At 56.1% G+C, this 27,259-nt stretch overlaps 1 protein-coding gene across 2 annotated transcripts in view; it reads left to right on the forward strand.

The window, feature by feature from the left end:
* The first annotated feature begins 15,503 nt into the window (after positions 1-15,503).
* EPHB2 (EPH receptor B2) overlaps positions 15,504-27,259 on the forward strand; it is a 108,923-nt gene continuing 97,167 nt past the window's right edge. The window contains exon 1 of one of the 2 annotated variants that reach the window (XM_065696867.1): positions 15,504-15,722. In XM_065696867.1, coding sequence (XP_065552939.1) covers positions 15,638-15,722 — 85 coding nt within the window. In that variant the 5' untranslated portion in view covers positions 15,504-15,637. The remainder of the gene's footprint in view (positions 15,723-27,259) is intronic. The other variant, XM_065696866.1, reaches the window with a different exon arrangement.

Consider the following 27,259-nt stretch of genomic DNA (forward strand, 5'->3'; position numbering starts at 1 on the left):
GGCAAGTCAGAGGCTCATGTGAATGAATACACATGGCACGTAGCAGGCGCACACACTGATGCAAACCACACAAACACCACGCAAAGCACAACCCGTCCTGCAGCATGAGAGCAATGCATGAGCAGGCTGGGCAGTCGGTACCTGAACGGTGGAGTCCGGGATTGCTCCCAACAGCCTCCTGCTGCCCTGAATCTTGCATTTACATGCAGAGGGAAAGCAAAAATCAAGTAAGACAGCTAGGAGCCCACAGCGCAGCCAGGCTGCCATGTGCAGCCTCACAAGGGCTGCTACACTGCAGAAGAATCCCTAGGGAAATGTGTGCAACACGCATGGACACGTACCTGGAATACCCATCTGGTGTTTGAATGGGGATTATCTGAGAGTCTGCAGCCCTGGCTGACTCGGAAAGAGCAGGGGCTGGAGTCCTGAATGCACTGCCCAGTGCTGCCTTCTGTTCCCATTATATGCCAGGAGAGCTTTTGTCTGGGGATGCTGGCATGTGCAGTCACCAAGGAGACGGAACAGGACGGGTCAGCAGCAGCACTTCCAGACAGCTGGGAGGGAGCCGGACAGCCCTGCACATCCCTAAGGGAGCTGCTCCTGCCAGCAGTGCTGGGCTGGAGATGCACACCCACCATGGACATGGAGATGCAAACCCACTGTGGACCTGGATATGCAAAACCAATCATGGACCTGGAGATGCACATCCATCATGGACCTGGAGATGCACATCCATCATGGACCTGGAGATGCACATCCACCATGGACCTGGAGATGCACATCCGTCATGGACCTGGAGATGCATACCCATCATGGACATGAAGATGCACATCCACCATGGACCTAGAGATGCAATCCCACTTATGGGCCTGGAGATGCAAACCCTGTGTGGACTGAACAGCCTGGTGTCCTCTGCTGTGCAAGGCTGACCCTATGCCATGGATCCAGCCCTGCAGCCTGGGGATGCCCAAGTGGGCTGAGTGGAAGGTCAGGCTCTGGGAACATGAGGGCTTTGCACATTTTCGGCTCCTGGAGATCCCTGGGCTGCCCACAGCATCAGGCACCAGCAGTGGGGAGCTCCCAGCAGCTGCCAAGACCTTGACTCTGCTCCTGTGATGGCACCTGAGGTCTGCCCAGTGCTAGAGTGGTCCTGCCAGTGCCACCAGCTGCCTGCATGGAGCATGGTCCTGCAGGATACGGGGGGAGAGTGTCCCTCAGGATGCAGAGCCACTATGGGTGCAGTGCTGGGTGCCTCCCCCTGAGCCTGGGTGCTGGCTTTGCACATAGAAGAGAAAGTCAAGGATCAGCCGGCCCTTGCCAGCCCCAGAAGGTCTCCTAGAGCTGTGTGTCTGGCTGCTCATGGGGTAGCACAACCGCTTGGCACAGCCCCTCGGCACAGTCTGAGATTCAGTGATGGTTACAGCTGCTCTAACTACATGCAGGACCACCAAGGCACCCTCGTTCCTCATTCTGCTGTCTTCATCCCACTGTCAGTGTGCTCCTGAAGTCCTCACACCCCGCTGCACCTACAGCACCCTTCCTGCATGCCCTGTCTGCCAAGTGAAGGTGATCTGCTGCAGGAGACAGGCTGTGCAGAAGAGGATTTAGGCTCAGTGGTGCCTTTTGTTCTGGGACAATGTCCATTCACTGTCGGCAGCTCGTGGTCCAGCAATGGGGATGCTCTAGTATCAGAAATTGCACTGAAACCCTGTAGTGGAGACATTAATGATTAACCTCGCCAATGTGTGCTCTCCAGAGTGGATTTTCCAGTGTCTAGTAAGGTATTGAAGCTCTTGCCAACACCTTAACACAGTCTGGTTAATCAGTGAGCAGCCCAGGCTGTTACTCAATCTCAAATTGTCACACCCCTACCAGGACCACGCAGGGTCGGAGGCCCCCTTAGCTGGGTCAAGATGCCCTGCGAGCATCCTTAGAGCCACGCTTCATGGTGCAGGGTCATTTCGCCTCTGAATGCTGCAAGCATTTTGCTGCTTTGCAAGCCATGGTGCTTGACTTGCACTGGAAATTTTCCCAGTCCTGACATATATGTCATAGAGCTGCCTTGGAGCAGCTGGCAGGCAAACGAGGGGACGTGTTGGAGCACGGACTGGAGTGGGAAGGGTGGCAGGTATGCTTGTGAGTGCTTCCATTTCCAGCCCAGGCATCTGCTTTGGGGCCCTGAAAATCCAAGGCAAGGCACAGGGGCAAGCGCACGTTTCGGGGTGGACTGTTTGACATCCCTGAGCCGCTGAGGCTATTGTGCAGCTCGTTTTTGCTTCCCTCGTAGCTGGGGGGACTGTCTGCTGCCATACAAAGGGCAAAATGCCCCAGCAGGAGATGGCCGTGCTCCAGCCAGGAAAACCCAGCCGACATTTTCCTCCTTCCATGGCTTTACCACTAGATGTCATAGGAAAAGCAACGTTGCCAGCCCTGTTCGGCTCTCCCAGATGGGATTTTGGGGGGCTCCCGGGTCCTGCTCCCATCACAGGACGAAGCGTCTTCCCAGCCTCCACCTCCGTTGGCTTTGTCCGTCTGCAGAGCCCCTGGAAAACCCATCTCCGGGGATTCAGGGTTCAATGGATATTGAAATGCAACTGAAACCTTTTTTTCCCAGCGCCTGGCTAAGCCGCCTGCTCGGACCCTCCCAGGAGGGAGCCGCACGTCGCCCTTTCTCAAAACAGACGCTGTCACGCCGGGACCCACAGCACCTACAGCAATATGGTCCCTTCAAACAAATGGGACAAACAAGGCCTTTATAGGCACTTTCTTTTCTTCTGGAGTGGAAGAGAGAGAAGCCGGGGGAGAACTCGGGGCCATCCCACCGCAGCGGAGCAGCGCACAAAGGCTCGCAATGAAAGGGGCACCAGCAAATCCTCTTAGGGGCTTCACTGTGTGCACATTCATATCTCAGCCCCATCTGCCGGGGGGGATCCCCGGGAGCGAGGGGGGGCAGAGGGGCTCTCCCTGCCCTGCGCCGCCAAAGCAAGCAAAGTGCATTCAGGGAGTGAGAAAGGGATGAAAAGGAAGAAAAGGCCGTGCCACGCCGGTGCGGAGCCCCGCGGTAAATGCAGCAACGGGGATGCTTTGGGTAGGGGGGGGCCTTGCTCACAGGGGAGGGGAGGCTGCGGTGGGGGCTGTGTGGGTATCGTGCCCCCCTTGGTCCTCCAGGGTGAGACAGGAGCAGGGGGAGCCGCTGCAGGGAGTGAGATGGGCAGGAGAGCTGTGCCGGCACCGTGGGCACGGAAAACAACCTTCCATGGGTTTGATGGTGCCTTGACTGTTGGGGACGTGGTGGAGGTGACCTGGTCCCCCTGGGAAGCCAATGTGGTGGTGATGGTGCTCGGTCCCACACAAGCTGAGCCATGCTGGGGCATCGCATCCCTGCTGCGCAGCTCCCAGGGCTTCAGGGAGCCTCATGGGGCTCCAGGCAGGCTCAGGGTCATCCAGCATCACACAGCCCTCAGAAGCCAGAGTAATGGCACGTTTCGTGTGGATGAGGTTGGAAGGATGGGATCCTATTCTCCATCCCACCGTCAGGGCGCCAGCAGCTGCCTGATGCTTCTTTGAAGCCAGCAGTTGTCAGGACCAGAGGAACCATGAGTGGGGCTATGGCAGATGGTGGGCAGCAGCTTCCAGAGGCTGGAGCCAGGCAAGGAAAGGAAATCCCCATCTGTCAGGGCAGCACTGTAGTTCACCAGGGCTTCCAGGTCCTACAGACACCAAGCAGAGCTAACACGACTTGAGTTTCCTCCCAAGATAGGGGAAAGGCAGGGATACTCCTAGTCTGGCCTGGAGAAACCATCCATCCCTCCTTAGAAGCAGATGATGAAGGTGACTTAGTAAATAACACACACTGATACCGACTTCCAGGTACTGCAGGACAGCAAACATCCTGTCTCCCATGGGTTTGCACTCATTGGGCTTCTTCTTCTTCCTGCCTGTCCTGCAGCCTCAACTCTCTTTGCTCTGGGCATTGGTGAGTACAAGAATGGGTTTGGACAGGGTCAGTCTACACCAGAAATTTGCTTCTCTGCTTCCCCAGGCTCCCAGCAGCCGCTCTGAGATGCTCAGACATGGGTGAGCAGATCAGAAAGGTCAGGAAATGTGGGGGCTTTTGGAAAGCTGGGAGCCCTGCCTAGGCTTGGACACAGCAAGGAATGGAGCCTAAGCCCAGCTTAAGCCTTCCACCTCTCATGGGGACAGCTGATGCGCTTGTCAAGTGATGCCAGTGGCGTGCACATCCTGCAGCAGTATGGAGAGAGTGGGAAGATGCGATGTTCTCTCCCATATAGGCTAGGGATTTAATTACTGCAGCTAAGGCAGCTCGTGTCTCTTTCTAGCCTGGCTCCAGTCCAGTCCAGGGAGTGGCCCTTCCTCTCGGGTGGCCTGGAGCCAGTGATCCAGGAGCACTTCCAATTCTGCTGTGATGTGGTTGGGTCATGCACTGGGAGAACATCTCTTTCCTGCAGCTGGGTGGGGATGTCAGGGCAGGAGGACAAAGTGCTGGAGAAGCAAAGAGGATCAGGGTGCCCCAGGCTGTGTTAGTTCTCACTGGGAGGCAGCGGGGCAGAAGGATGCGAGCAGGAGTCGGGCTGAGGTTGGGATGTGGCTGCTTTGGGCAGTCCCATCAGCGTCTCAAGCATGTGGCTGAGGAAAGCGTGCAGCGGTGAATGGGGGCAGCTCCTTCCCACCTGGGGAGCTCCAAAGCCCTGTGATCGGAGGTGGATAGCAGTGGGCACATCCATTATCCGGAGCATGCTGCTCTCTGCTGCATGCAGAAATGACTCAAGAGCAGGTCAGGTAAGTCCTGGTGCCAAGCTGGTGATGAAGGTCCAACAGTGGGTGCGTGGCTCTCCAGGGTGAGCATGAGACACAAACAGCACCAGACTGAAGGTGAGGGAGGTGGAGGGCACCACGGGCCATCCACACCAGTCTGCTGAATGGTGCTGGTGCGAAGGGCTGCACAACACACAGCCTGGGCTTGTAGTGGCAGCTCTGACTGGGGACAGCCTGTGTACCCATCCAGCTAGACACCTAGCTCACCAGCACAGCCTGCTCCGTTCCAGTTGTGAAAGGAAAAGTCTGGGGCAAGGACTCACAGGTACAGGCTCATTCAGGTACTGATCATGACCGTCAGATAACTCTGAGCGGTGGCTGGACTGGATGCATTTGGAAGAGCCAGCTGGAGCAGTTCTTCCACAGGCAGGAGAACAAGTCGTGTTTGTCCCGCCTGGTTATTCCAAAGACTGTGTGAGGCGCGTGGGAAGAAGGAGGGGTGCAAGAACATCACTGGTGACTCTTCCTACTGGGGATCAGCGTCAGGGCAGGGATCAGGGAGGCAATGCTGAAAAAGCAGAAGAGGAACACATGGACATGGCCCGGCCTCACTGTTCAATTGACCACATCTGCCTCTTGCTATCCACATCCCTTGTCCCCTTCACCACCGCTTTCTTAGCAGGGAGGACCTGTGATGCCCCATGAAATGCAACCAATATGCCCATGAAAAGTGGCGGTGGGGTGGTTGCTGTGGTGGAAAGCAGCATATATGGCTTTTTTTACTTGTCATTCTGAAGAGAGCAGTCTGAGTGTCACCAAGTTCACCAAAGGCAGACATGCTTTCATAGCTCCTGTGGAGCTCACATCCCATGGCAGCAAGCTCCCCGGGCAGTCACACAGGGTGTGAAAGCATCTCCCTGATGAAAAGGCTCAGAGATCGCATCCGAAGGCCTGCAAATGTCCCCTCCTGGACACCAGAAAAGCCTCTCGAGAGTGGAACGCGCTGCTGGTTTTTCGCTATATTGGATTCCAGCAGGATATGGGAGGCTGAACAAGGGACATCATGAGGGTCTGTGTGCGCTGACAAAGCGGGGCAGGATCCGAGCAGGGCACTGAAACCTGCACCGGCTGCTGAAGAAGTGCCTGATGCTTGTCAGCAGCCCCCCTTGCTCCCCTCATCGCTGCGGGCAGCCTCTGGCTCACCCTTTGCTCCTGCAGCTTCGTTTCTCGCAGTTGCACGTATTCCTCGTCCTGGGTCTCCTCCCCTTCCTCCGCAGGCCTGGATCTCGGGGAGGAGCAGCTCCTTGACGGAGCCCCTCAAAGCCTGGTGGGCCGGGCTGCTGCGCGCAGGCACCGGGGTCTCCCGGCGGCCCGGGGATGCTGCTTCCACTCCCGCAGGCAGACCCGGGGGTGACAAGCGACGGGACCTGCCGAGCTGCTGAGCAAGAGGCTGGGGTTGCTGCAGCTGCAACCCCCGTGGTTTCCATGCTGCGGTCGAGCTGGATTCACGGCAGCTCCTGGAGGTTTCTGGCACTGGGCAAGTCCCTCTTGGCAGCTCCTCCCCGCTCCAGGGCTGCGCTGTTTGCTTATCTAGCGCCGTGATTTAACACAGACGCAGGAACTCACACACTCTCTCCCAGTCTCCTTCAAATTACTTTATTGCTTCCTGTCAACTAGCCGAGCATATCCTGTTAATATACAATCCCCAACGAGCAGTTTTCACAGCGTAATCCCCCTTCGTCAGATAACACAGCTCGACTCGCGAAGGATGCCCCCGTTCTGTCCAGTTAGGCACCTGAGGATGCAGGATCCTGGCACCGGGCAGGTATTTTCCAGCAAAGCGGGGCTGCTGTCATCGTTATGCTTAAAGATAAACCCCAGCACTGCAAGAGATGCTGGCCTTCCGCCAGTTCTGTGCTATTTCCAGGGCATAACTCCTAGAGGTGGTGGTGGAAACCCATGCAGGGGTCCAGCCGCCTGCTTGCAGCGGGACTGTCATCAGCACCAGGTCAGGGAGACGTGGATGTGTCCTGGAAACCCTTCAGGGGATTTCCTGCCACCCCAGCTTTCCTTACATTGCTGCAGCCCTTGAGCGGGTCTTAGAGCTGTTGGTGTCCTATTATCTGCCCTGGGGGTACCGTGGGCTCTCAGCTTCCCTCAGCGACACCCAGCCAGCAGGACGTCTGCCAAAGGCTGTGTTTTTGAGGGACCTGGTGTGTTTCTCCTACATGCTTCTGATCCTCCACCCGCCACACTCAGGCCCCACGCATCCCGAGATTGCATTTGTAGGACATTCACGCTGTTCTGCCCTATCTCGTCTTCTCCAACCTCCTCAGGAGCTTTTTGCCCATCTGATGTGCCCACTGAGCCTGTGTCCATGGTGTAAGATTAAGGAGGTCCCGTTCAGAAAGTGCCATCAGGAATTTTTGACTCTTGGATGTGGAAGTGTCCTGAGGACAGGTTGATGACCAAGCAAGGGACGTAGCTCAAACCCAAACTGCGTCTCTTCCCTGTGGGCGCAGAGACCTGTGCTAAATAAACCTCCCTGACATAATCTGCTACATCTTCTGTGGCCTTTTCATCAGCAAACTGGGGTATTTCAGGACTACGGAGGCTGTTGGTCCCTAAAAAACACTGGGGCTGCTCCAAGCATGCCCCTTGTCATCAGACTCCGTTGGCAGAGGAAAGGGATCATACGCAACCGCATAACACAGCTGTAACATGAAATACAGGCATGGTTTTGTGGTTGTATTCCCCCTTTTTCCCTTGATCCTGCCCCTAGGACAGTTTCTTTGTCTGAAGCTGTTCCTGGAAGTTCGAGGACAATCCTGGTGTTAGTTGTTGGTTTTACTAGCAGCTGGATCTGCCCTCAAGTACTTGTGATTCTCTCTACACTTAACACCTCATTAGCTGGAACATCCACTTACAGAGCACAGTTTTGCGGGTCTGAAAAGAAGGGAAATCCTGTTTGACTCAAGAGGCACAGAGCTCACTCATCTCACAGGCATCTGAACAGCCGCTCCTGGAAAAGCTTCCACATTAAAAACCAGTTGAGAATAAGCGTCTGTCCTCCCAGGTAAACCAGGGCCTGGTTTATTTCCTTCCTAGGATGCCTGCTGAGAAATGTATTCAGCACAGAGTCTGACACATCCCTGCCTCCATATCCCAAGGTTGGAGGCCTCTGTGATTGCTGTGCCTCCCGGGGATGGAGCACCCATGGTTCCCCTAGGGCTGCCTGCTGCTTCTCGGCTTCTGCTCCCTTTCCCCCTGCACTAACTCTTCCGCCCAGGTCCCCATCCCAGCACTGACACTTGAGCCCTGGCTCAAGGCAATCCCAGCTCTCCAGGCAGAACAAAAACCGTCTCAAGGAAGGAAAAAGCAAAGAGTTGTTTTACATTAAAACCACATTAAAGACCTCTCTGGTAGCAGCCTCAAGATGAGTATGGCAGGGGATACCCTTCGTCTCAGGAGCTGAGCTTGGAATGAATGGGGCTTCCAAGACTGTGCTGGTGGTCCCTGTACGTGCACGATGTTGGTGCCACAGAGGTTGGTGTAGCCCATGGGGCAAACCTCAGCTTCACTGGGCCTAGGAAGGATTGTCATGGCAGAAAGGAGACAGGCTGGGATGCTGCATGAACCCAGAAAGGTTTTTATTGAAGGCTTCCCAACTCTTTTCATGGGTTCCCCTCTGTACTGTATGTTCCTGTATCTCTCTTGCCCAGTCTCCACTTGAATCCCTGTGAGTTTTGTGTAGCTCTGCCAAGGAGCTCCACAGCAGCTCTCCCATCCGTGTGAAGAATCACCTCCTCTGTTCCTGAACCCTGGCCCTGAACTCCACACGTTTCATTTCCTGCCATTTCTGGGTCTGTTGAAGATGGGGCTCAGCTTGGACCCCTCAGGACTGACTGGTGATTTCCCTCTGCTTACGGTACCCGCTGCTTACTACTCTTTGCTACCATCCCTTAAGTGTTTAAAAAGACAAGGAACTTCCCTTGTACCCCCTGGCTGCTTGCTTTCCTTTAAATACTTTAGGCAAGGGACCTAATGGAAAGCCTTTGGAAACCCCATCAGATGACATGAACAGACTGCACTAACCCACGCATGATTTGGCCACTCTGAAGGAGTTCTGGAGAAGGACTCCTCTGTCCACTGATACACCTTCTCCCTTGTACAAGGCTGGCATCACGCTGGCCATGCAGCAGCATGGACACCTTGCATGGGCACAGGTACTCATGAGAGGCCCCTGGAGGAGAAGTTTCTCAGACACCAGCCAGGATGCTGATGCCAATGGGCTGAGGATGTGCCAGCAGCTTCAGGGACCAAGTTTTCCATGGATGAATGAAAAGAGCCTTCTCCAACAGTACTGAAGGGCTCAATGAAAGGACCTTTCTGACCACCGTGTCCCCCTGTGCTTCGTGTGCATGGCAGGGGCCTGTGGAACAGCCCTTCCTCCCCTGCCTCCCCTTCCTCTAGGCTCTCTCTGCCCACCCCATGCACACTGTTAAAGCTGCCCCGTTCCACCCCACCACCCTCCTGTCTGTCCATGTGTGTGCTGCTCCAATGATCATCCCCATGATCATTCCCCTGTGGTCTCCAGGCAGGAGAGGGTAAGTCGATGATAGAGTTTATTACTTAGATGAGTCTTCAATAAGGAAAAGGTAAGTAAGTGAATATTAGCTTATGCATGCTTTTGCCAGCATCCAGCAGCGCTCTCATTTGCAGTACTTGTTCCACCTCAATCACATTTTAGCTGAAACCTTAAGGGAGTGGATATTCCCACAGCCAAGGAGGAAAGTGAAATGCCCATCACAGAGCACACGGCACCGTTCTCACTGACTCCTGACCTTTTATCTCCAGACCTTGGGGAGCACAGCTCCACTTTCTGCACGTCACTTCATATCCCTCTGCTTGCTCCTCTTTGGAGAGACCCAGACAAGCGGTCTGTCTTCCATCCTTCTGCTGTGGAAGGAGATGTGATTGCCTCCTTCAGCTCTGTCTTTTTGTAGCAATCACCTCTTAGGAGAAAAGAGCAATTTCACAACATCCCATCGCTTTTGATCCTGTATTTGACTTCTCGTATTCCTACACCATCTCAGGGCACCAGAGGATGTTGCTCATGAGTGCTTCTGAACATAATGGTGCATTTTCACATAGCGTTCATAAGCATCTGCAAAACTATTTTTAACACTTGCGTTGGCAAAACCCAGGTAGTTTTCTCTCCAGCTTCCTATTAAACGCCATTTCAGCATTCTCCGTTTCAAGGATGCCACCCTGTAATTTTGTAGTATTAAGCAGAGACCCGAGTCTGACATCTCAACTTTTCCAGCTCCCTTTGAACAAGTCTAAAACTATTTTCCAGAAGACTCCTGGACTGGGGATATCTTGGGTTCCATCCTTTTCTTTTAGAAGTCTTTAAAAATCAAAGCAATTAAATTGCGCATCTTTTAATGTCATTAGCTCTGTCAGTATGGAATGCCTGGCAGGGTTTCATCAGAGGTTACCTACTGGGCAGATTTATTCTCTAACATTGCAATTTCTGCCTAACCGTAAAATAATCAAGGACTAAAATGAAAATAGTCTCCCAAATACAAACCCCACCTTCTGCCAGTCAATGCCTCAGGGCTCTAAAGTCTTCTGGATTAGATTTACAGGCATAACATGACATTCTGGTGATGATTCCACCCATTCTTTGCTATATATCTAAGGGGTATAGTCATATATATATATATAATCTATATAATCATAGATTAACAATTTATATTCTTGGTTGTTGCATTTCTCCACTTTCTGGGCAATTGGGAATTCCTTGTGATTTATATGATTTTATGCACATTTGCATTCCTTCGTCAGGTTCCTTTCCATCTCTGCAAGGTCCTGCTTACGATGGGCATTGACTTTTTCAAGAAGACCTGACGCGTTTCCAGTCCCAAAGGAGATACTTCTGTAAAGTTTGCTTTCCCTAAAGTTTCTTTCAACTCTACAATTAGCATACCGCCGCCGATGGATGGTTTCTGCAGTCTAGTCCAAGGTTTACCCGTTTCATCTAAGGTTTACCTGCCTGCGCTCGGTTCTCTCATCAGAAACCGGGTTCACATTAGCTGGTGAACAAACCATCCAAAATTTCCTGCCCAATTCTGCAGTTCTAAATCTATTTTAAATGCTTCAAAAGTGCCTCTTCTCTTTAATTTGTTCCCATGGATACCATTCAGAAGTTTCATTCATTTTAGGAGTGCAATTTCAAATCTTCAGTGCAATCTACCAGTTGACTTCTGCTTCTTAATTTAGCTGGAGGCTCTAAAACCTGATTTCAGACGTTGCAACAGCAACAGAAACACGGCTGCCTTCTGCCCCTCACTCCTCTCTGCAGCCCCCTTGTCTCCCCAAAGAGATTAAATCCTTCCCTGATGCTTTTCTGGGGCTCTGCTGCGTTCCTGGGGTCCCAGCACAGGATGATGCTTGGTTGATCTGTGCCATCCTTTAACCCTCCTCCTTTCCTCTCTGTCTCATCCCTGCTTCTGGTTCCAGGTAGCATCAGAATTCATCACATCCATGAATCTTTTGTTCAGGAATAGATGAGTTCAGAGATGCTGGAGGAAAGAGCTGAAGGGGAAAGGGAGCTGGTGGTTCACTTATTAGCTCCCTCCGGGCAGGACCCTCAACAAGCTGAACAGGTTGAGTGAGGACTCAGGCTCTCCAGTGTCACGTTTCAGCACAAGCCATCCAGGGCCAGGTACCCTCACAAACATAAAGGGATGTAAAAGCCTTATCTTGATTTAACTTTGCACAGAGAAACCTCACCACGATGTCCCTAATGGAGTGGGGAGGGCAGTTGGTTGCAGCCAACGCCTGTATGAATGGTGGCTGGAGACCAGTCAAACTGGTGAAGATGCCGGTCCACTCTGGGAAGGGTGTGAGAGAGCACTGAGGTCCCTGAAGAACGTGTCTGTACCACACGGATGAGGGTTTGAGCATCCTGAGCTGCGGGGCGCTGGGCAGCACCTGGGTCTGAGCCCTTGCTGCTCCCACCCTTCTTCCCAATGGACCGGACCTGCTCCTCGCTGGACCATGGAGCGTTTGGGGTGACAGGAAAAGGCAAGGCAGGACAGGGGGAGGCTGCTGTCTGTGACAGCCTGCAATCACATATATCCATGGGGGTTCTTGCTGTTCACACACCCTTCACAGAGGTTAGAAAAACCTGCTATTGGGAACAGCTCCTCCATCCCTGCTGAGCTTGGGAACATTAAGTAGGTGATAATAAGCGGTCCCCGAGCAGGAGGGCCTGCTCTCCTTTGGAAAGTGCTACTCGAGACAATTTATCATTCAGACAAAGAGGGGAAAAAGGGTTAAACGCTGCCCGGCCTCCGCAGCCAGAGGTGGCTTTGGTTATCTGCAGCATGGCTGCAGGGCTACATGGTGCCTGTACATGTTTGGGGATCAAGAGTTAAGTGTTTAAATGATAAGTGATATCTTAAAAACATAAGTTTAGCAATGAATCTGTACCGACAATACCATACTATTAGTTAATAGGCAGAATTAACTCACTGGCCTGGGGCCAAGCCCGTCACAGCCAGAGCCAGAACAGCTGAAGCTGCTTTTCACTTGGGTTTTGCTTTACGGGATTTGCTGCTGCAGGGAGACTCCGATTTCTGTGAAAATATGCTCGTGTTTTCCTCCTCCTGACCTGCCCCTGGAAGCTCGAGGCTCCTTGGAGCCCGAGGGATTCAGCCAGGAGCTGAAAAGCTTTCTTTTTGCATGCAGAGATTGAGCAAGGGTGCGGGTCTCCTGCAGGGCGCCTCTCCATGGCTCCAGACCTGCTGCCTGCCTTGCTCTCCGTGGGTCTTTACAGGCAGATTTACTGCTCCAGGTGCCACCATGGGGCTCAGTCCCCATCCCTCACACCCAAAATTAACTGCCCTCTCCCTTGATGAGGGGATTGAGCTGAAGCAAGTGGCTCTGGAAGAAGGAGCTTTTCCTAGACCCCAATTACAAGAGGCTTCAACTGGATCCTTCTGGTAGCTGGGGCTCCTTGGGTGATGCTCCCTCTCGCCCCCGACACCAGGATGCTGCACTGAGCCTGGAGCCTGTGCATGGCAGCTCTACACCACCCGTTGCACAGATGCTGCTTCCCTCATGCTGCTTCCCTTTGTGCCTGCCACGACTCCTGATTGTTGCCCGCTGCACCTCTTTAACCTTGCAGAGGGCGAGAGGAAGCCACCTCCTGCAGGTGTGATGAGCCAAAGGCTTCATGTGCAAATGAAACCTGTTCTTCCTGCACCAGGAACTGAAAATGCTACAGTGAATGCGTCACCATCAAACCCATTTTAATGTCCTTTAGATGTCATCTCTCTTGGCTCTGTCTGCCTGGGAACCAGCTTTTGATGTAAACTAACACGTTGGTGCAGCCAAAGTGGTGGCTGTCCCGTTTCTGAACCCCAGTCCTGCTGCTTTCCCCTTACCTGGGAAAAAAGCAGCACTTTTCTGTAGCAGGGTTTGAGAGTTCAATGATGGCACTGCCCAAGGGTCAGCCATAGGCAGCAGCTAACAGTAAACCAACAGACCTTGCCTCCCAAGGTGGGACCCACTGCCCATGAGGTCCATGCAACAGTGCTGGGGCCACTTGTCATCAGATGGCAGCAAGGAGAGCATCACATCTCCTGTCTGGGTGAGGCCAGCAGTGAGGATGTGCAGCGCCCCGTGGTCCATGACCATTTTACATGGAGGCCACCAGCTCTGGTGCAGAGGGAGAGGAAGGTGCAGACCTGGACGCTGGAGGAGATCTGGCGTCACTTATCATGGAGTCCTGCTTTGTGGCACTTGCTTGTTTGCCACTGTCATAGGAAGCCCTTCTTGGGAGCAGAGTGAAGGCATGAGGTTCATGACTTGCTCTGAAGAGCATCGCCAGGGGACAAACTTTACTCCAAGGAGGATGTAAGAGCTCCACAGTCACTGCAGCAGTCAGACAATCTGCATAGGCCAAGGTCCCATCTCTAGCAGCAGCAGCCTAAGGGGATGCTCAAAGCAGAGGGAAGGTCTGCAGTGACTGTTCCCTCCTCAGGACAAAATTCCCACTGAGGCAGCCCTGGAGAGCTGCAAGAAAACCCGAAGGGTCTGGGTGGACACCGGCAAACAGACATGGCTGCTGCTTCCTCTTGGACTCTAGGAAAACTGTGCGGATCCTCTGGGATGTACCTGTCCTGGGCACAACAACAGCCTGGGGAGCTGGAAAGACTGAAATGATGGTTTGAGAAGGCTGGGGATGGAGAGTGCTTTGTAACATCTGGTGGGAAATACTGAGTGCTCCAGAGCAGAGGGGAGAGAGGGGACTGTAATGGAGCCTGATACTTGGGCTTCTTGTCCTGCAGAGGAACACATCTGGAGGCAGTAGCAGCAAGACCACTGCTTGTCCCTCGCCCTTCTGCATCCTTCCGTGATGAATTGAGCTCTCTCCATGCAAGAGTGAACCCTAATGAGGCACTAAAGATGAAAGGAGGTGGGGCACAGGATTCTCTGGAGGCTGCTGCATTGAATGTGTGGCCAACTTGTATGACCAGTAACATCTGCTGTGGTTGGAGCTTCCAAGGGTGCTCAGAGCCTGAAGCTGGCCACAGTGAGCTGGGGAAGCCCACTTGGCTCATGCACATGGCCAGTACCATCAGGGAGCCTTGATCGCCTCCAAACACTTGTGAAGTGCACAAGGGTCAGATCTGGAGTGTGATGAAGAGGTGGCGCTGGGCCAGCTTGCACCTTCATGGAGGGTACTTCTTGACTTCGTGCGGTGTGAACGGGGCTTGCAACCAGCCCACAATGGCCCCACACAGAGGGAATACGAGTGAACCTGTGCTCCTGCCGCACCTGGGTTGACTCCAAAGGGTCTTCTCTGGGCACCCTGTGCCAGCGCCTCAGCACCCTCACAGGGCAGAGCTTCTGCCTAAGAGCTCAGCTCAGTCTCCCCTCGGGCAGGTTCAAGCCATTCCCCTTGGCCTGTCCCTACAGGCCCTTGTCCCAAGCCCCTCTCCAGGTTTCCTGCAGCCCCTTTAGGCACTGGAGCTGCTCTAAGGTTCTCCCTGGAGCCTTCTCCAGGCTGAACATCCCCAATGGTCTCCTGCTGGTCATGTCCCCTTCCCTGCCTGCAGCCAGCTCCCACACCAGCACTCACACCCAGCACAAGCCAGCACACACCAGCTCATACCCAGCGTATACAAGCTCATACCCAGCACACACCAGTGCACACCAGCTCACACCAGCTCATACCCAGCTCACCCCAGCTCACACCCAGCGCACCCTCCTCCACCTCCCTCTCCCCCCGGCGCTGGGGATGCTCAGCCCGGGGCCGCGGGCGCGGGGCCGGGCAGAGGCGGGGGCATCCCCCGGGGAGCTCGGAGCCGCCCCCCGCCCGGTGCCTGCGGCCCGCCCCGGCGGGGCCGATTCGGATGAACCCGCGGCTCTCCGCGGGTGATCGACAGCTCCGGGAGAAACCATCGCGGCGCGGGGGGAGCCGCCGCCCGCCCTCCGCCCTCCGCCCCGCTCCGCGCTGCAGCCGCTCCCCTCCGCACCCCCCCCCACCCCACCCCAGCGGCCGCCGCCGCCCAGCCGGCCCCCGCCCCCGCCGGCCGAGCGGCTCCCCGGGGCGGGGTGGGGCGGAGCGGGGCGGGCGGCGCGGGGAGCTCCCCCGCGCGGCGGCGGCGGTGGCTCGGCCCGGCCGGCGGTGCGCTCCGTGCCCGCGGCCGTGCCCGCGCCGGCGGCGGCCCCAGCCCCAGCGAGGGGCTCGGCTCGGCTCGGCCGCTTACCCCCCCCCCGCCCCCGGCCCAGCCCCGGCCCCGGCCGCCGCCGCCTTCATGGAGCGCCGGCCGCGCCGCCTCTGATGCCCGGCCCGGCGCGCACCATGGGGCCGCTGTGGCTCTGCTGCCTGCCCCTCGCCCTCCTGCCGCTGCTCGCCGCCGTGGAAGGTAAGGGGAAAAGCGGGGGGGGGTTGGAGGCAGGGGCCGCCCTGGGGCCGGGCGAGCCCCGCTTCGGGTTTTTCCCCCTTTTTTGGGGGAGGGGGCGGCACTTTGTGTGTGCCCCCCCCCTCCCCGCCGCCCCCCTCCAGCGCTGGAGGGAGGTGAAGTTTGGGAAGTGCCGCCGCGGAGCCCGGTGCCGAGCCACGGGCCCCTTGTGTGCCGCCGCCCCCCCCCCCCCCCCCCGCGCCCCCCCCAGACCCCCTCGGGCTCGTAGCCCGGCTCCTCGCCATCCCTTCGCCAGGGCGGGCATCCCCCGGCGGCAGCTCGGGTGCTCCGAGGGCTGCCCGGGCTCCGCCGCTCCGTGCCCGCTGCGGCTGGAAAGAAGCTTTGGGCGCAGGTCGGCAAGGCCGTGCCGGCATCGCCGAGCTCCCGGCCGGCTCCCTGCTGGCGGCGTGGCTTCGGCGGCTCCCCGCCGCCTTCCCCCGGTGCTCAGACAAAGCAACGGCAGGTGGGGAGCTCCGCCGGGGCGGGGGGGGGGTCCTGGGTGGGAGCCCGGTGGTGGGGTCCAAGAAAAGGGGGGGGACCTCTCGCCCTCCCGCTCCCAAGCCCACCCCAACCGAGCCTGCAGCCCTCAGGGGTGAGGGCATCGTGTCCGGCCAGAACCCGGCTCCTCCCGGAGCGGCGCGGTCCACGGGTGGCTGCCCGCTGCGGGAGGGCCCTGTGGTCCCCCCGGTTCGTTGGCCCGGGGCGTGGAGGCGCCGGACGGTGGGAGCCGCACGGCCGATGTTTGTCTGGAACATGGATGAGGCACCATTTATTAAGTTGGAGTTTTGGGAGATGACTCATAGGTTGGCCAGCTATACATCGTGATATTTACAATATGGGAGCTTGGCATAAATAGGACTATTTACGTTGCAGCGGAGAGCGCTAGCCAGCTATGCTATTCAAATGAGCCTGGTATGGTTTTAATTATGGGGGGGGGGGGGGGAAGGGTTGGGGTGGTGAGCGTGTTTGTGGGAGCATACATGTCCACGTGGGACATCTGGCCCCATCAGCTGGTGTAGCTGACACTGACAATGGGGTTTGTGCCTGGCCAGCGGGACCGAGCGGGCTGGGCTGTGCAGAGCCATTGGTGCTGACTCCAGCAGGAGATGGAGCTGGCACCTTGTGCAGGGACGGGGTGACACCATCACCCCACCCTGCTCTTCCTGCACCCTGAGAGGAGCCGCCGGGCAGTGCTGTGGGTTGGGGACCTGCTCCTGGCGCACTGGCCTGCTTGCGTGGAGAAGTGGGGTGACTTGCCCACCATCATGGCAGTAGCAGCGGGGACTGGATGCAAGAGCACCTGGGCTCCTCCCAAGAGATGAGGAATATACATCTGGGGATGAGGGGCCAGCCAGCGCTGGTGGGGGCTTTCATCCACTTGAGATGATCACCAGAAGATGTGCTTCCCCATGGATGGGGATGCTCCCAGGGAGATGGTCAATGGGGACCCAGCCCTGTGCTTCCAATGGTTGTCCCCATCTGGGGCTGAATGCGTTGATACAGGCTCAGTGGGGTCCCCACTTTGCCCCTGCTGTTGCCTCCTGTCCTATGGTATGCGTGTCGTGGGGCTGCAGTGGTCACTTGCAGTGCTGGTGTGGGCAACCACCTACCATGTCCCAGCCTTTCCCTACTTGCAAAGGCTTCTGGAGAGCTGATACGGTAAAAGCGTGAGGGATGCAGCTCATTAGGAGCACTGCTGCTCCTTCCTCCCCTTTGGGAATTGCCTCTTCCCGGAGCTACCTGGGATGCTTGGGTGCCTCCATCTCCAGATGCCCTGGGCCCCATTGGTGTGGGCAGACTTACCCAGTAGCCACTGGCCGAGGATGTGGTGGCTGGACCCCACCAAATCACCCTGGCCACAGGCACTTCTGTGGTGGTGATGCTCTCCATGCTGCCATCACCAGCTCCGGCAGATTCCCAAGGGCAAAACTGGGGGCAAAAAGGGGAAAAACGCATCCTGGTTATTTGCCTGGGGATCCTGCCTCTTGAGTCCTGTTTTCAGCTCTGCTGTGGAGCTTTTCTCTAATGCTGGTAATTTCACTTGTCTCCTCGGTGCCTCAGTTTTCCTAATTACAAGGCGTAAAATAATACCGGCATCTTTCCCAAGGGAGCCGCAAGGTTTTGTTAATGAACATGACAAAGTGCTTTGGGATCCGTGGTTGAAAGTGCAGCCTTTAGTCAGTGCGCCTGTGTGTGGGGTGTTTATTTATCTACATGCTTTATATTTCTCTGTATGCTATATATTCACTTGCATTTAACAAACCTTAATTAGAAACAAAGCCGATAGGGAAGGAAATATAAACAGGAGTGCGCATGAAAATTGGAAGTTGATTACTGACTGGCCGGCAGAATGCGTGGCTTGGGCTCGGGAGGGAAGGCTGTTTGGTTAAAACCGGCGCTGTTAAAAGGGAATGTGAAAAGAACGTAAACCATAAATCAATATGGAAAACGGGGAGGCGGATGACAATGTACATAAAGCAGAGGTGAAGGACTGCGTGCAGTTGTTCAGGCAGTTGCAAGGTAACGTATCTGCGGCTGAGAAAGTTCAGGCTTTTGAAAGGAAAAGTTCTGTTTTAGTGTGGGTTTTAGACAAAAAAAAAAAACCCAACCAAAACCAGAAAGTCAAGAACAAAGGAGCCCGGGCAGGGTCTGGAGCCCACACTGGTTGGTAATGGTGCCACTATCGCTCACGGCTCCTCTTTGTATTCCTGCTGGTGTATGCTGCACGTGTATCTGGGGTACTGATGCTTCCAAGGTGTTTTCGGGGTGAGCTGGGGAGGGCACTGAAGGTGTTTTAAGCCCAGCTGCCCAGCTGTAACTCGTGTGCGAGGCAGGAGCAAGCCCCCAGAGGTGCTCCTCACCCTGCTGGAGTCAACTTTCCATAAGCCCGGTGGTGTTGGCTGGCTTTCCGAGGGCTGGAGGAGAGCCAAAACACAGTAAAGGAGGGACGAGGTGGCCCTAATATCTGTGAGGGTGCAGGTGCCCTGGGAGGCGGCAGTGGGCTCTGATGGGCGAGGGAGCGTCGCTGGGAAGCAGCATCACGGGCAAGTGCTGATCGTCCTGTGCCGGGCAGTCGTGATGCTGAGCTCGGCCATGGGCTTGGGGACGGGTGCTGGGGCAGGATAATGTCCTCGCCTGGATCGGGTGTCTCTGGGGCACGCTGTGGCTGAGGTGCTGGGTGTGAATATGTGTGCCCCATCCTCTGAGCAAGCTGGAGACAGGACCTTTGTGTTTCTGTGTGGTTAATAATGTATTATAATGTGCACGTATACATTTATTATATTGCATACATGTCCATACTATACAGTATACTGTATTTTATGTACTCTGTAACATACTTTAGTGTTAAAACGTGGTTACTTCTATTGTACACATGGTCAGGACTTGCTGCTGAGCACCTCCGTAGCCTTCTCCAGGCCCAGGGCTGGAGTGACCACAGGGATTGACTTGTGCCTCGTTGGGTCCAGGTTCATGGTCTCAGTGGAGAAAGACTTGAGCCATACCTTTGGGGTTGCAGGTCATACCAGGGCAGCAACAGGGAGAACTCCTTTTAGAGACCAAATGAACTGGTGCCTGATTTGAACATCTGTGGAGCTGCCATTGCCGCTCTGCTTCTCTGCTTTTCCCATGCTGAAGCAGTAGTTGCTCCCGTATCCCTGCTGTATTTCCAGCTTCTCCGGGCGATCAAAGCAGGAGGGAGATGCCAAGGGGACAGGGCTGGAGGAAACCATGACTTGGAGGTGGTGTGACCACTGGTGCTCTCTGCAGAGGGATCTGGGGATGCGAAGGGTGCCTTGGGGATGCTTCTAAGGGGCTTGGAGGCTGTTCCCCAAGGGTGGGAGCAGCGGTCCCCTTTGCAGGCGGGCTAAGGATCTGCTTGCACTAGTCCTTTGTGTACACATACCTGAGCTGGCTGTAAAGAGGGGTGGGCTCCAGTGGGGCTGCGAAACCTGCTTGAGGAGCTGAGTAAATACTGAATGCTGCGATAGCTCCCAAGGCCTGAGTGCCTTTGTGCGAGTTGGACAGGAGCTGTGTTAAACTAGAGTCTGAGCCGACCACTCCGGCCCCAACACTCCTCACAGACCCTGCTGAGATGCGTCCTTGTGCATGGGTCTGTCTGGGAGCAGGTATGGGGGTTCTGTTCCATAGAACGAGCTTTATTTTACCAGGAAAGACCCATCCTGATTTGCAATCCCTCCCAAACCTGGCTTCTGGTTTGCAGAGACATCCGAATGAAGCGCGGCTGCCTGTTGCATCGTGTCGGGATGGGGGTAGCAGGGAGATCCTCGAAGGCAAAAGTTCAGCGTTAGATAAGGGGGTAACCACGGGGCCTCCTGCGATAAGGTGCTGACGTGCAGCCAGGGAGGAGGGAGGGAGAGGCAGCCCCTGGGAGGGTTAGGGGCAGGCTCTGCCCTGGCTGGTACCCAGGGATGCAGGCAGCACAGGGAGCGAGTATCGCTGGGGATGCTGGAGGCAGGCAGGGACCCCTGGGGGGCCAGGAGGAAGCAGAGGTGCCCCACATGTGTGTTCAGGGGTGTATCAATACCAACTTCATACCGGTATCAGGTGTTTTAGGGATGTGTTGAATGAATGGATGGCACTTTGTGCCAGGGTGCAAGCATGGGGGTGGCTGTGCAGGGTGTGCTGGCTCTGCAAGCAAAGCCAGGATGGAGGTGAGTAGCCCAGAACCCCCCTGTGTGCTGGGCTGCACCCCCGGAGCATGGGCAGCAGTCGAGGGACGGGATCCTGCCCCTCTGCTGCGCTCTGAGGGGACCCCCCCTGCAGCCCTAATCCAGCTCTGAGGCAGCAGCACAAGAGGGACCTGGAGCTGCTGGAGCGAGGCCAGAGGAGGCCATGGAGATGCTGCGAGGGCTGGAGCAGCTCTGCTCTGGAGCCAGGCTGAGAGAGCTGGGCTGGGGCAGCCTGGACAAGAGAAGGCTCCTGAAGGGGGGACCTGAGAGCAGCTCCAGTGCCTAAAGGGGCTGCAGGGAACCTGGAGAGGGGCTTGGGACAAGGGCCTGTAGGGACAGGCCAAGGGGAATGGCTTGAACCTGCCTGAGGGGAGACTGAGCTGAGCTCTTAGGCAGAAGCTCTTCCCTGTGAGGGTGCTGAGGCGCTGGCACAGGGTGCCCAGAGAAGCTGTGGCTGCCCCATCCCTGGCAGTGCTCAAGGCCAGGTTGGACACAGGGGCTTGGAGCAAGCTGCTCCAGTGGAAGGGGTCCCTGCCCGTGGCAGGGGTTGGAGCTGGGTGAGCTTTAGGGACCCTTCCAACCCAGATGAGGCTGTGAAGGAGTGCTGTGCTGTCTGTCCTCTCTGAGTTTCCATGCTCGGGGATGAAGGGAGCAGCATTTGGTCCCGGCTGCCCCTCTACCCTGAATTGTGGCACTGATTGCTAGATGTCAAGGGAGATAAAGGGGCTGGTGAGCTCCAAAAGTTGGTGGAGTTTTATCAGTCGGTCTAACAAATCAGGTTTTTAGCTCAGAGGCCGACCAGTGCATCCATAAAATGACCAGCACTTTTCTGTATGGCAGCATCATACTGTAAAACGACTGCAAAAATACTGCATGGTAACGCTTTGCAAGTAAGGCAAAATGAAGGAGGTCGCCGAAGGGAGAAGCTGAAATAGTGACGTACTTGCACGTGATGGAGGAAATGATATTAAAACTCAGACTAAATAGACGTGGCCGTTTAATGTGTGAGGTTTGGTTGGGGTTTTTTGTTCATAAATCTTGGTTAAATGGCAAATGGAAGGAGGTCGCTGGAGGTAAAAACACGTTCTTCAGATATTGGAAGCTGTATCTAAAAGGGGAAAACAAGAGAGAAAAGTCAGAGCCTGTGGCGTAGCGAGTGTGAAACCAGCGCTGTGAGGCTGAGAGGAGTTCGGAAAATAACTTGGGAGAAGAAACGAATTATCCCCCCAAATTCCACCTCAACAAATGGGAACTGGGAGGGTAAACCCAGCCAGCATGGAGCAAGTGGGGAGATGGGAACTGCTTCAGTGCACCCCACAAATGGCCATGGGCACTCCTGCCAAGGAGTTTTCCTCCCCAGGACAGGGCTGAGAGATGGCCCTGAAGTGGTGGCAGAAGTGAAAATAACCTGGTGCAATGAGTACTGGGATGAGCATCCTTTAAGAAGAGCTCCTTGGGTGATCCAGGAGACTCCAGGCCAGTAAGTTTAGAGGAAGGGCTCTCGTGGATTAAAATCTGCTTAAAGAGGGGCAAACAAAAGAGTCAGTTTTCCCACTGGACGGGGGTCAGCGTGAGGTTTGCGCTGTGCGATGCACTCATAAACGCGTTGGGAAGGGGTGGGAGCTGGGAGGCAAGAGAGTTTGTGGATTATGCGGAATGATTCAGGATGGTAAAACCAACAGTTGTCTTTAAAATATTGGAAAAGGATCTCATGACACTGGATAACCGGGCTATAAAGTGGCAGATTAAATGTAGTCAGTGATGAATAGAAAGGGATTCACAGGAAAAAAATTACCCTAAACCCATGCATGCACAGTGGCAGTCTTTAAATTACTTATTAGCATTTTAAGAAAGAGATCTTAAAGTCATTGTGGATGGCTCTTTGAAAGCATCAACTCAGAACTGGGAAAGGCTGGGAAAGGAGGGCCAAGACACTTGTGCAGGAGAGGAACAGGGGTGGGGGGAGATGCAGATTGTGGGGGACACGGAGGTGTGAGGAAGAGGGTGATGGGGGGATGCCTGTTCGTTCTTTTAGCTTATTTTTACTTGCTTTTGAGTTCTGAAGTAGCAGGTTTACAACAAGGAGCAATGGAGGGTGGAGGCAGGAGTGCCTTGGCCAGGGTGATGCCTACCCCTGTCTATGCCAGGCACCGGGTGCACCAGGAAGCCCTTGCTGCTGGGCTGCAGAAAGCAGGGTGCTTTCTGCGCTTCCTCCCTGAGCATCCCCCTCGTGTGCTGCTAGTGGTGGGAGGGAAACCAGGAATCCCTCTGGCTCAGCCTCCTGTCACAGATGTGTCATTGGAGGGCTGTGCCGAAGGGAAGGGTGCCTTCTCCAGGTTACGGTGCTGGATGGGGGCTTGATGGGGGGCCCTGTTCCCCCTCCAACTCCCAGCTTGGCTTTCCACAGCGTCTATGGCTTCTGAGGCAAAGTGCCCTGGGGGTCTGCATCGCTTCACATGCTCACAGCCTTGGCCGTGATGCTGGAAGCTCCGGCTGTGCGATTGCCTTCCAGCCTTCCGCAGGCTCCTGGTTTTAGTAGGGTGGCTGGGCAAGGGTAAGGATCCCTGGAAGATGCCCATTGGCGCTCCCCTTTGCCCTTTATGTGTTTGGGAGGGTGAGAGCATCAGGGAGGGGAGCTCAGCACCGGGTTCGGGGGGTGGCGAGGGCGGCCGAGCGTCTGAACGTCCCCGTGGCGGAGGGGATGCCTCGTCGCGCCGGCTTGTGCTCTAAGGGCCAGACAAAGGGAACAATGGGCTTCGCGGACGGGCTCCTGGGCAGCCGGTGCTGGCTGCCGAGCCCCCGCCATGGGAGAGAAGGGGGAGGTGGTTGGGGGCTGCCTGCGAAGGGCTCTGCTGCCACCCGGCCTTAAGGGGCACTGGGTTCATAGTGGGCAAACTGTGTCGAGGTGATGGCTGTCGCACGCTGGGCAGCAAGCTGGCTGTAGCCACCTTCTTTGGGGTGCGTGTGCCCAGCAGCAGGCTGAAATGGGTGCTGCTCCATGGGAAGTGTCACCCCAGCTCCCAAAACCACGTTCTTAAAGTGTGCGGGGCCATGCCGGAGCCCCGTGAGCTCTGGTTGTGCATCCTCAGCATGGCTTGCAGGGATCATCGTTGCAGGGTTGGTGCTGTGAAAAAGAGGGGTGAGCAGATCCAGGGAGGGTCAAACAGGGACTGGACCCCATGGACTCTGTATCCGGACCCTCTGTGAGCCTGAGCAACCTCGGCAGAAGGATACGGGGGAGAGAAGGCATCTCCATCCTCTGCAGCCCTGGTGCACAGGGGTTATGGGAGGCTGTGGATGAGGAGCACCCCATGCACCATGGCGTGCCACTGCAGGCTCTTCCCATCCCAGAGCCTCTCAGGGTGAGGGAGGACTGATCAGGGCACTCTGACAAGGAGTTCTTGGGTCATTTTTGGTCTCCAGAAGATACCCTGCTTTTCTGAGCCAGGAGGCCACTCATTCATGCTGGGTGGCCACTGGACCCAGCTGCTTGGCTTGGGTTGCTCACTGGGACTAGAGGGCTGGGATGTGTCCGAGGACAGCCTTGGCAGGGATAGGCTGTTAAGGTGCATCCAGGTGTGTGGTTGCTTTCACCGACTGACCTCAACGGAGGGCTTGGTCCTAGGACATGCCCAGGACCATACCTTTAACCCATATCTACCACCTATTCTGAGGATGTGTCTGAATAAGCTGTTTGTGGTCTTGAGTAAGAGATAGGGATGCTCTGGACTGACAAATGCATGTGCAGATGGTTTAAGGCAAGGTACGGTGGAAAGCCTGCTGAAGATTAGGGCTGGGGCTGCTGAATAAGTTGGGTGCAGCTGCAAGGAGGTTGAAGAAGCCCCAGTCCCTTACGGAGCCAGCCAGTGCACGCCACATGCTTGGGTGTGCAATGGGCTGGAGCACGTGAGGGGTCACATCTCGCCGCGCAGAGGTCACAGTCGTGTTTCATGACTCACTTGGCTTCTAAATCCCGTTTCCAGGCTCCACAATTGCAACTCGGAAACCTTCACCGTGAGCCCCGCGTCATAAATCTGTGCCTTCGGTTTCTCTTAAGCCGGTCTGGTGTCAGGGGACGAAGTGAGCAGGAGAAAGGGATGAACTGGGGGCAGCAGGAATGAAGTAAAGTGAGGTGTACGAGTGTTTTGCCTGCAGAGAAGGGGCTGGCCAGGCTGCGTGGAGTTAATTGCAGTGTGCCAGCTTTGTGGAAAGCGTTTCCTGTAGATCTCCTGCAGGATTCCCACCACTTCCCGTTTGCTTGCGGAGTGCCCTTGTAGGTGAGGAGCACTGGGTTGATGTGTGCATCCCCAGCCTTTGTGCGCAAGCTGCACGCCGAGAGCACCTGAGTGTTAAATGCGAGTGAGGATGTGGGTGCTTCTCTGCTCTGGTGCAGGAATGGGCACAGCTCTGGGAGGGAGAGAAGCTGGTGATGGTGTGAAGATGCTGCGAGGGCTGGAGCAGCTCTGCTCTGGAGCCAGGCTGAGAGAGCTGGGCTGGGGCAGCCTGGACAAGAGAAGGCTCCTGAAGGGGAGACCTGAGAGCAGCTCCAGTGCCTAAAGGGGCTGCAGGGAACCTGGAGAGGGGCTTGGGACAAGGGCCTGTAGGGACAGGCCAAGGGGAATGGCTTGAACCTGCCCGAGGGGAGACTGAGCTGAGCTCTTAGGCAGAAGCTCTTCCCTGTGAGGGTGCTGAGGCGCTGGCACAGGGTGCCCAGAGAAGCTGTGGCTGCCCCATCCCTGGCAGTGCTCAAGGCCAGGTTGGACACAGGGGCTTGGAGCGAGCTGCTGCAGTGGAAGGGGTCCCTGCCCGTGGCAGGGGCTGGAGCTGGAGGAGTTTTAAGGTCCCTTCCAACCCAAACCATTCCGTGATTTTGTGATTCTATGGTAAGATTGTTTTCTTCCCCTAGGGAGCAGAGCGTGGCTGCTGGTACTTGGTGTGGGGACTGGCTGGTGTCAGGGTATTGCCTGATGATGGAGTGTCGGGTGGTGGGGTTCAGATCTCTGCCCCTCTGAGCTTGCTCCTGCCTGGCATGGGGTGCCTGTGATGCTGTGGCAGCAAAGTGGTGGATGGAGGTGATCAGAGCAGAGCAGCCCCACCAGGGACAGTTTAGGCAAATGCATTCCCTGGGCAGAGCCTGGAGCTGTCCTGTCCATGCCAAAACTGGGACAAAGGAGGGGACTATCCCTCCTTTTCCCTGCCTTGCAGAGGGGAGGGATAGCCCCCATGTAACAAGGACCCTCGTGCGCTTCTTCCACCCTTGCTGTGTGTTAGCAGTGCTCTGGAGGCGCAGAAAGGATAAAACCAGAAGTGTGGATGATGCTGCATGGAGCTCCTTTGACAGCAGGCACTGGCACGGGCTGGAGGAGCACACTGAGAGGAAGGGGTGCTAAGCACCTCCAGGACTTGTCCCCGTTCGTCGTTGGGCAACCTCAGAGACAGTCCTTGGGCAGATGCAGAGCGGTGGGGAGCAGGGCAGGCACAGGGAAGGTGCTAATTAGGATGTTGGCAGCATTGGTAGGGGTCGGTGTGTGGCTGGTAGGAGGTGCTGAGCAGCAGCGCAGGGTCTGCGCTGTGTCTGAGGGGTTCAGCCTGGCTCAGGTGGGTGATGGAGCTGACCTGGGGTAGGTGGGTGCTGCTGGGAGCCCACCCTGGGTGCTGGTGGGTGATGTGGCTTTGTCATGGGGGACAGATCCTCTCCGAGCATCATCTGGTGATGGGGAGATGCCTGCTTGTGTGGCTGTGCTGCCGAGCCTGCGCCTCATATACCTGGGTTTCTCCTCCTTTTGGCTCTTCACTGTCCTTTCCCCAAGGCTGTAGGCAAGACGGAGTGCAGAGAAGCTGCTAAGGATGGCGTCTGATGTTAAAGTTTGTGCCTTCAGATTGAATAGCTGCCATGGTTGTGCTGTGACAGGCACCTGTTCTGGCTCGAGAGCGACAGCTTTGGATACACACAGATCCCCTGGAAAGGCTGCATTTACTGGCAGCTGCTCCCATTTGTCGTCTGGTCTCTGTTCCTGGCTTTGGATAAACCTTGCACTGCTCCAGGAGGTGACTGATGCTCCCCCTTGGGTTGAGCAGTGGCTGGGAGGCTCTCCTGGCATCCATTGGTCTATGGTGAGTCATGGGGCAGGCAGGAGGTACCGACACATGCTGGGGAGGGCAGCCAGGCTGGTACCTCTGGGGCAGCCCAAGTGGCTGTCCCCATCCTGGTGGGACATGGGGGACAAGGGGACACGTCCCAGAAGCTGAGCAGACCCATTCCTTCCTGGTGTTTGCTTTCACCCCTTGGCATTGCTGCAGGAGCTCGTCCTTGCTTATCGGTGGGGCTGGTGTGAAGTGCAGCTCCTCCAAGGCTGGGTCTCGCAGCGCTGCTCTGCTGTTCCCATCCTCTACCGTATGTCTGTGTGTAGGAAAAGGTGGGGCTGTGGGGAGGTGTGGGCTTGAATTTAGGACTGGAAAGCGAGGGATGTGGAGGGGCATCGCCAGGGACTGTGGTAGGTTTGGGAGTGGCACGTTTGAGGACCAACAGGAGGGACCGGTGGAGCCCATGTGTCCCCATGGCACGGCAGGGGCTGCCCCTGTGGCTTTGTGCCGGGGAATGTGCGGCAGGTCCCCCTCGAGGGTAAGTGCTTCCCTGTAATTTGGGGATGCCAAATACGTCTTGAGCTCCCTTGTGGGTGCTGAGCCCTTGGAAAGCCGACCCAGTGTTTCAGTGCACGTTTGGGAGGTCCTTGGTGTGTGGGCTACGGAGGAGAAAGGGGAAAAGGTTGGATTCATGAGGTCAGCCCTGGGTGTGTCGTCCACCAGCCT

The sequence above is a fragment of the Lathamus discolor genome, chromosome 16 (assembly GCF_037157495.1).
Source record: "Lathamus discolor isolate bLatDis1 chromosome 16, bLatDis1.hap1, whole genome shotgun sequence".
In the NCBI taxonomy this organism is placed as follows: domain Eukaryota; kingdom Metazoa; phylum Chordata; class Aves; order Psittaciformes; family Psittacidae; genus Lathamus; species Lathamus discolor.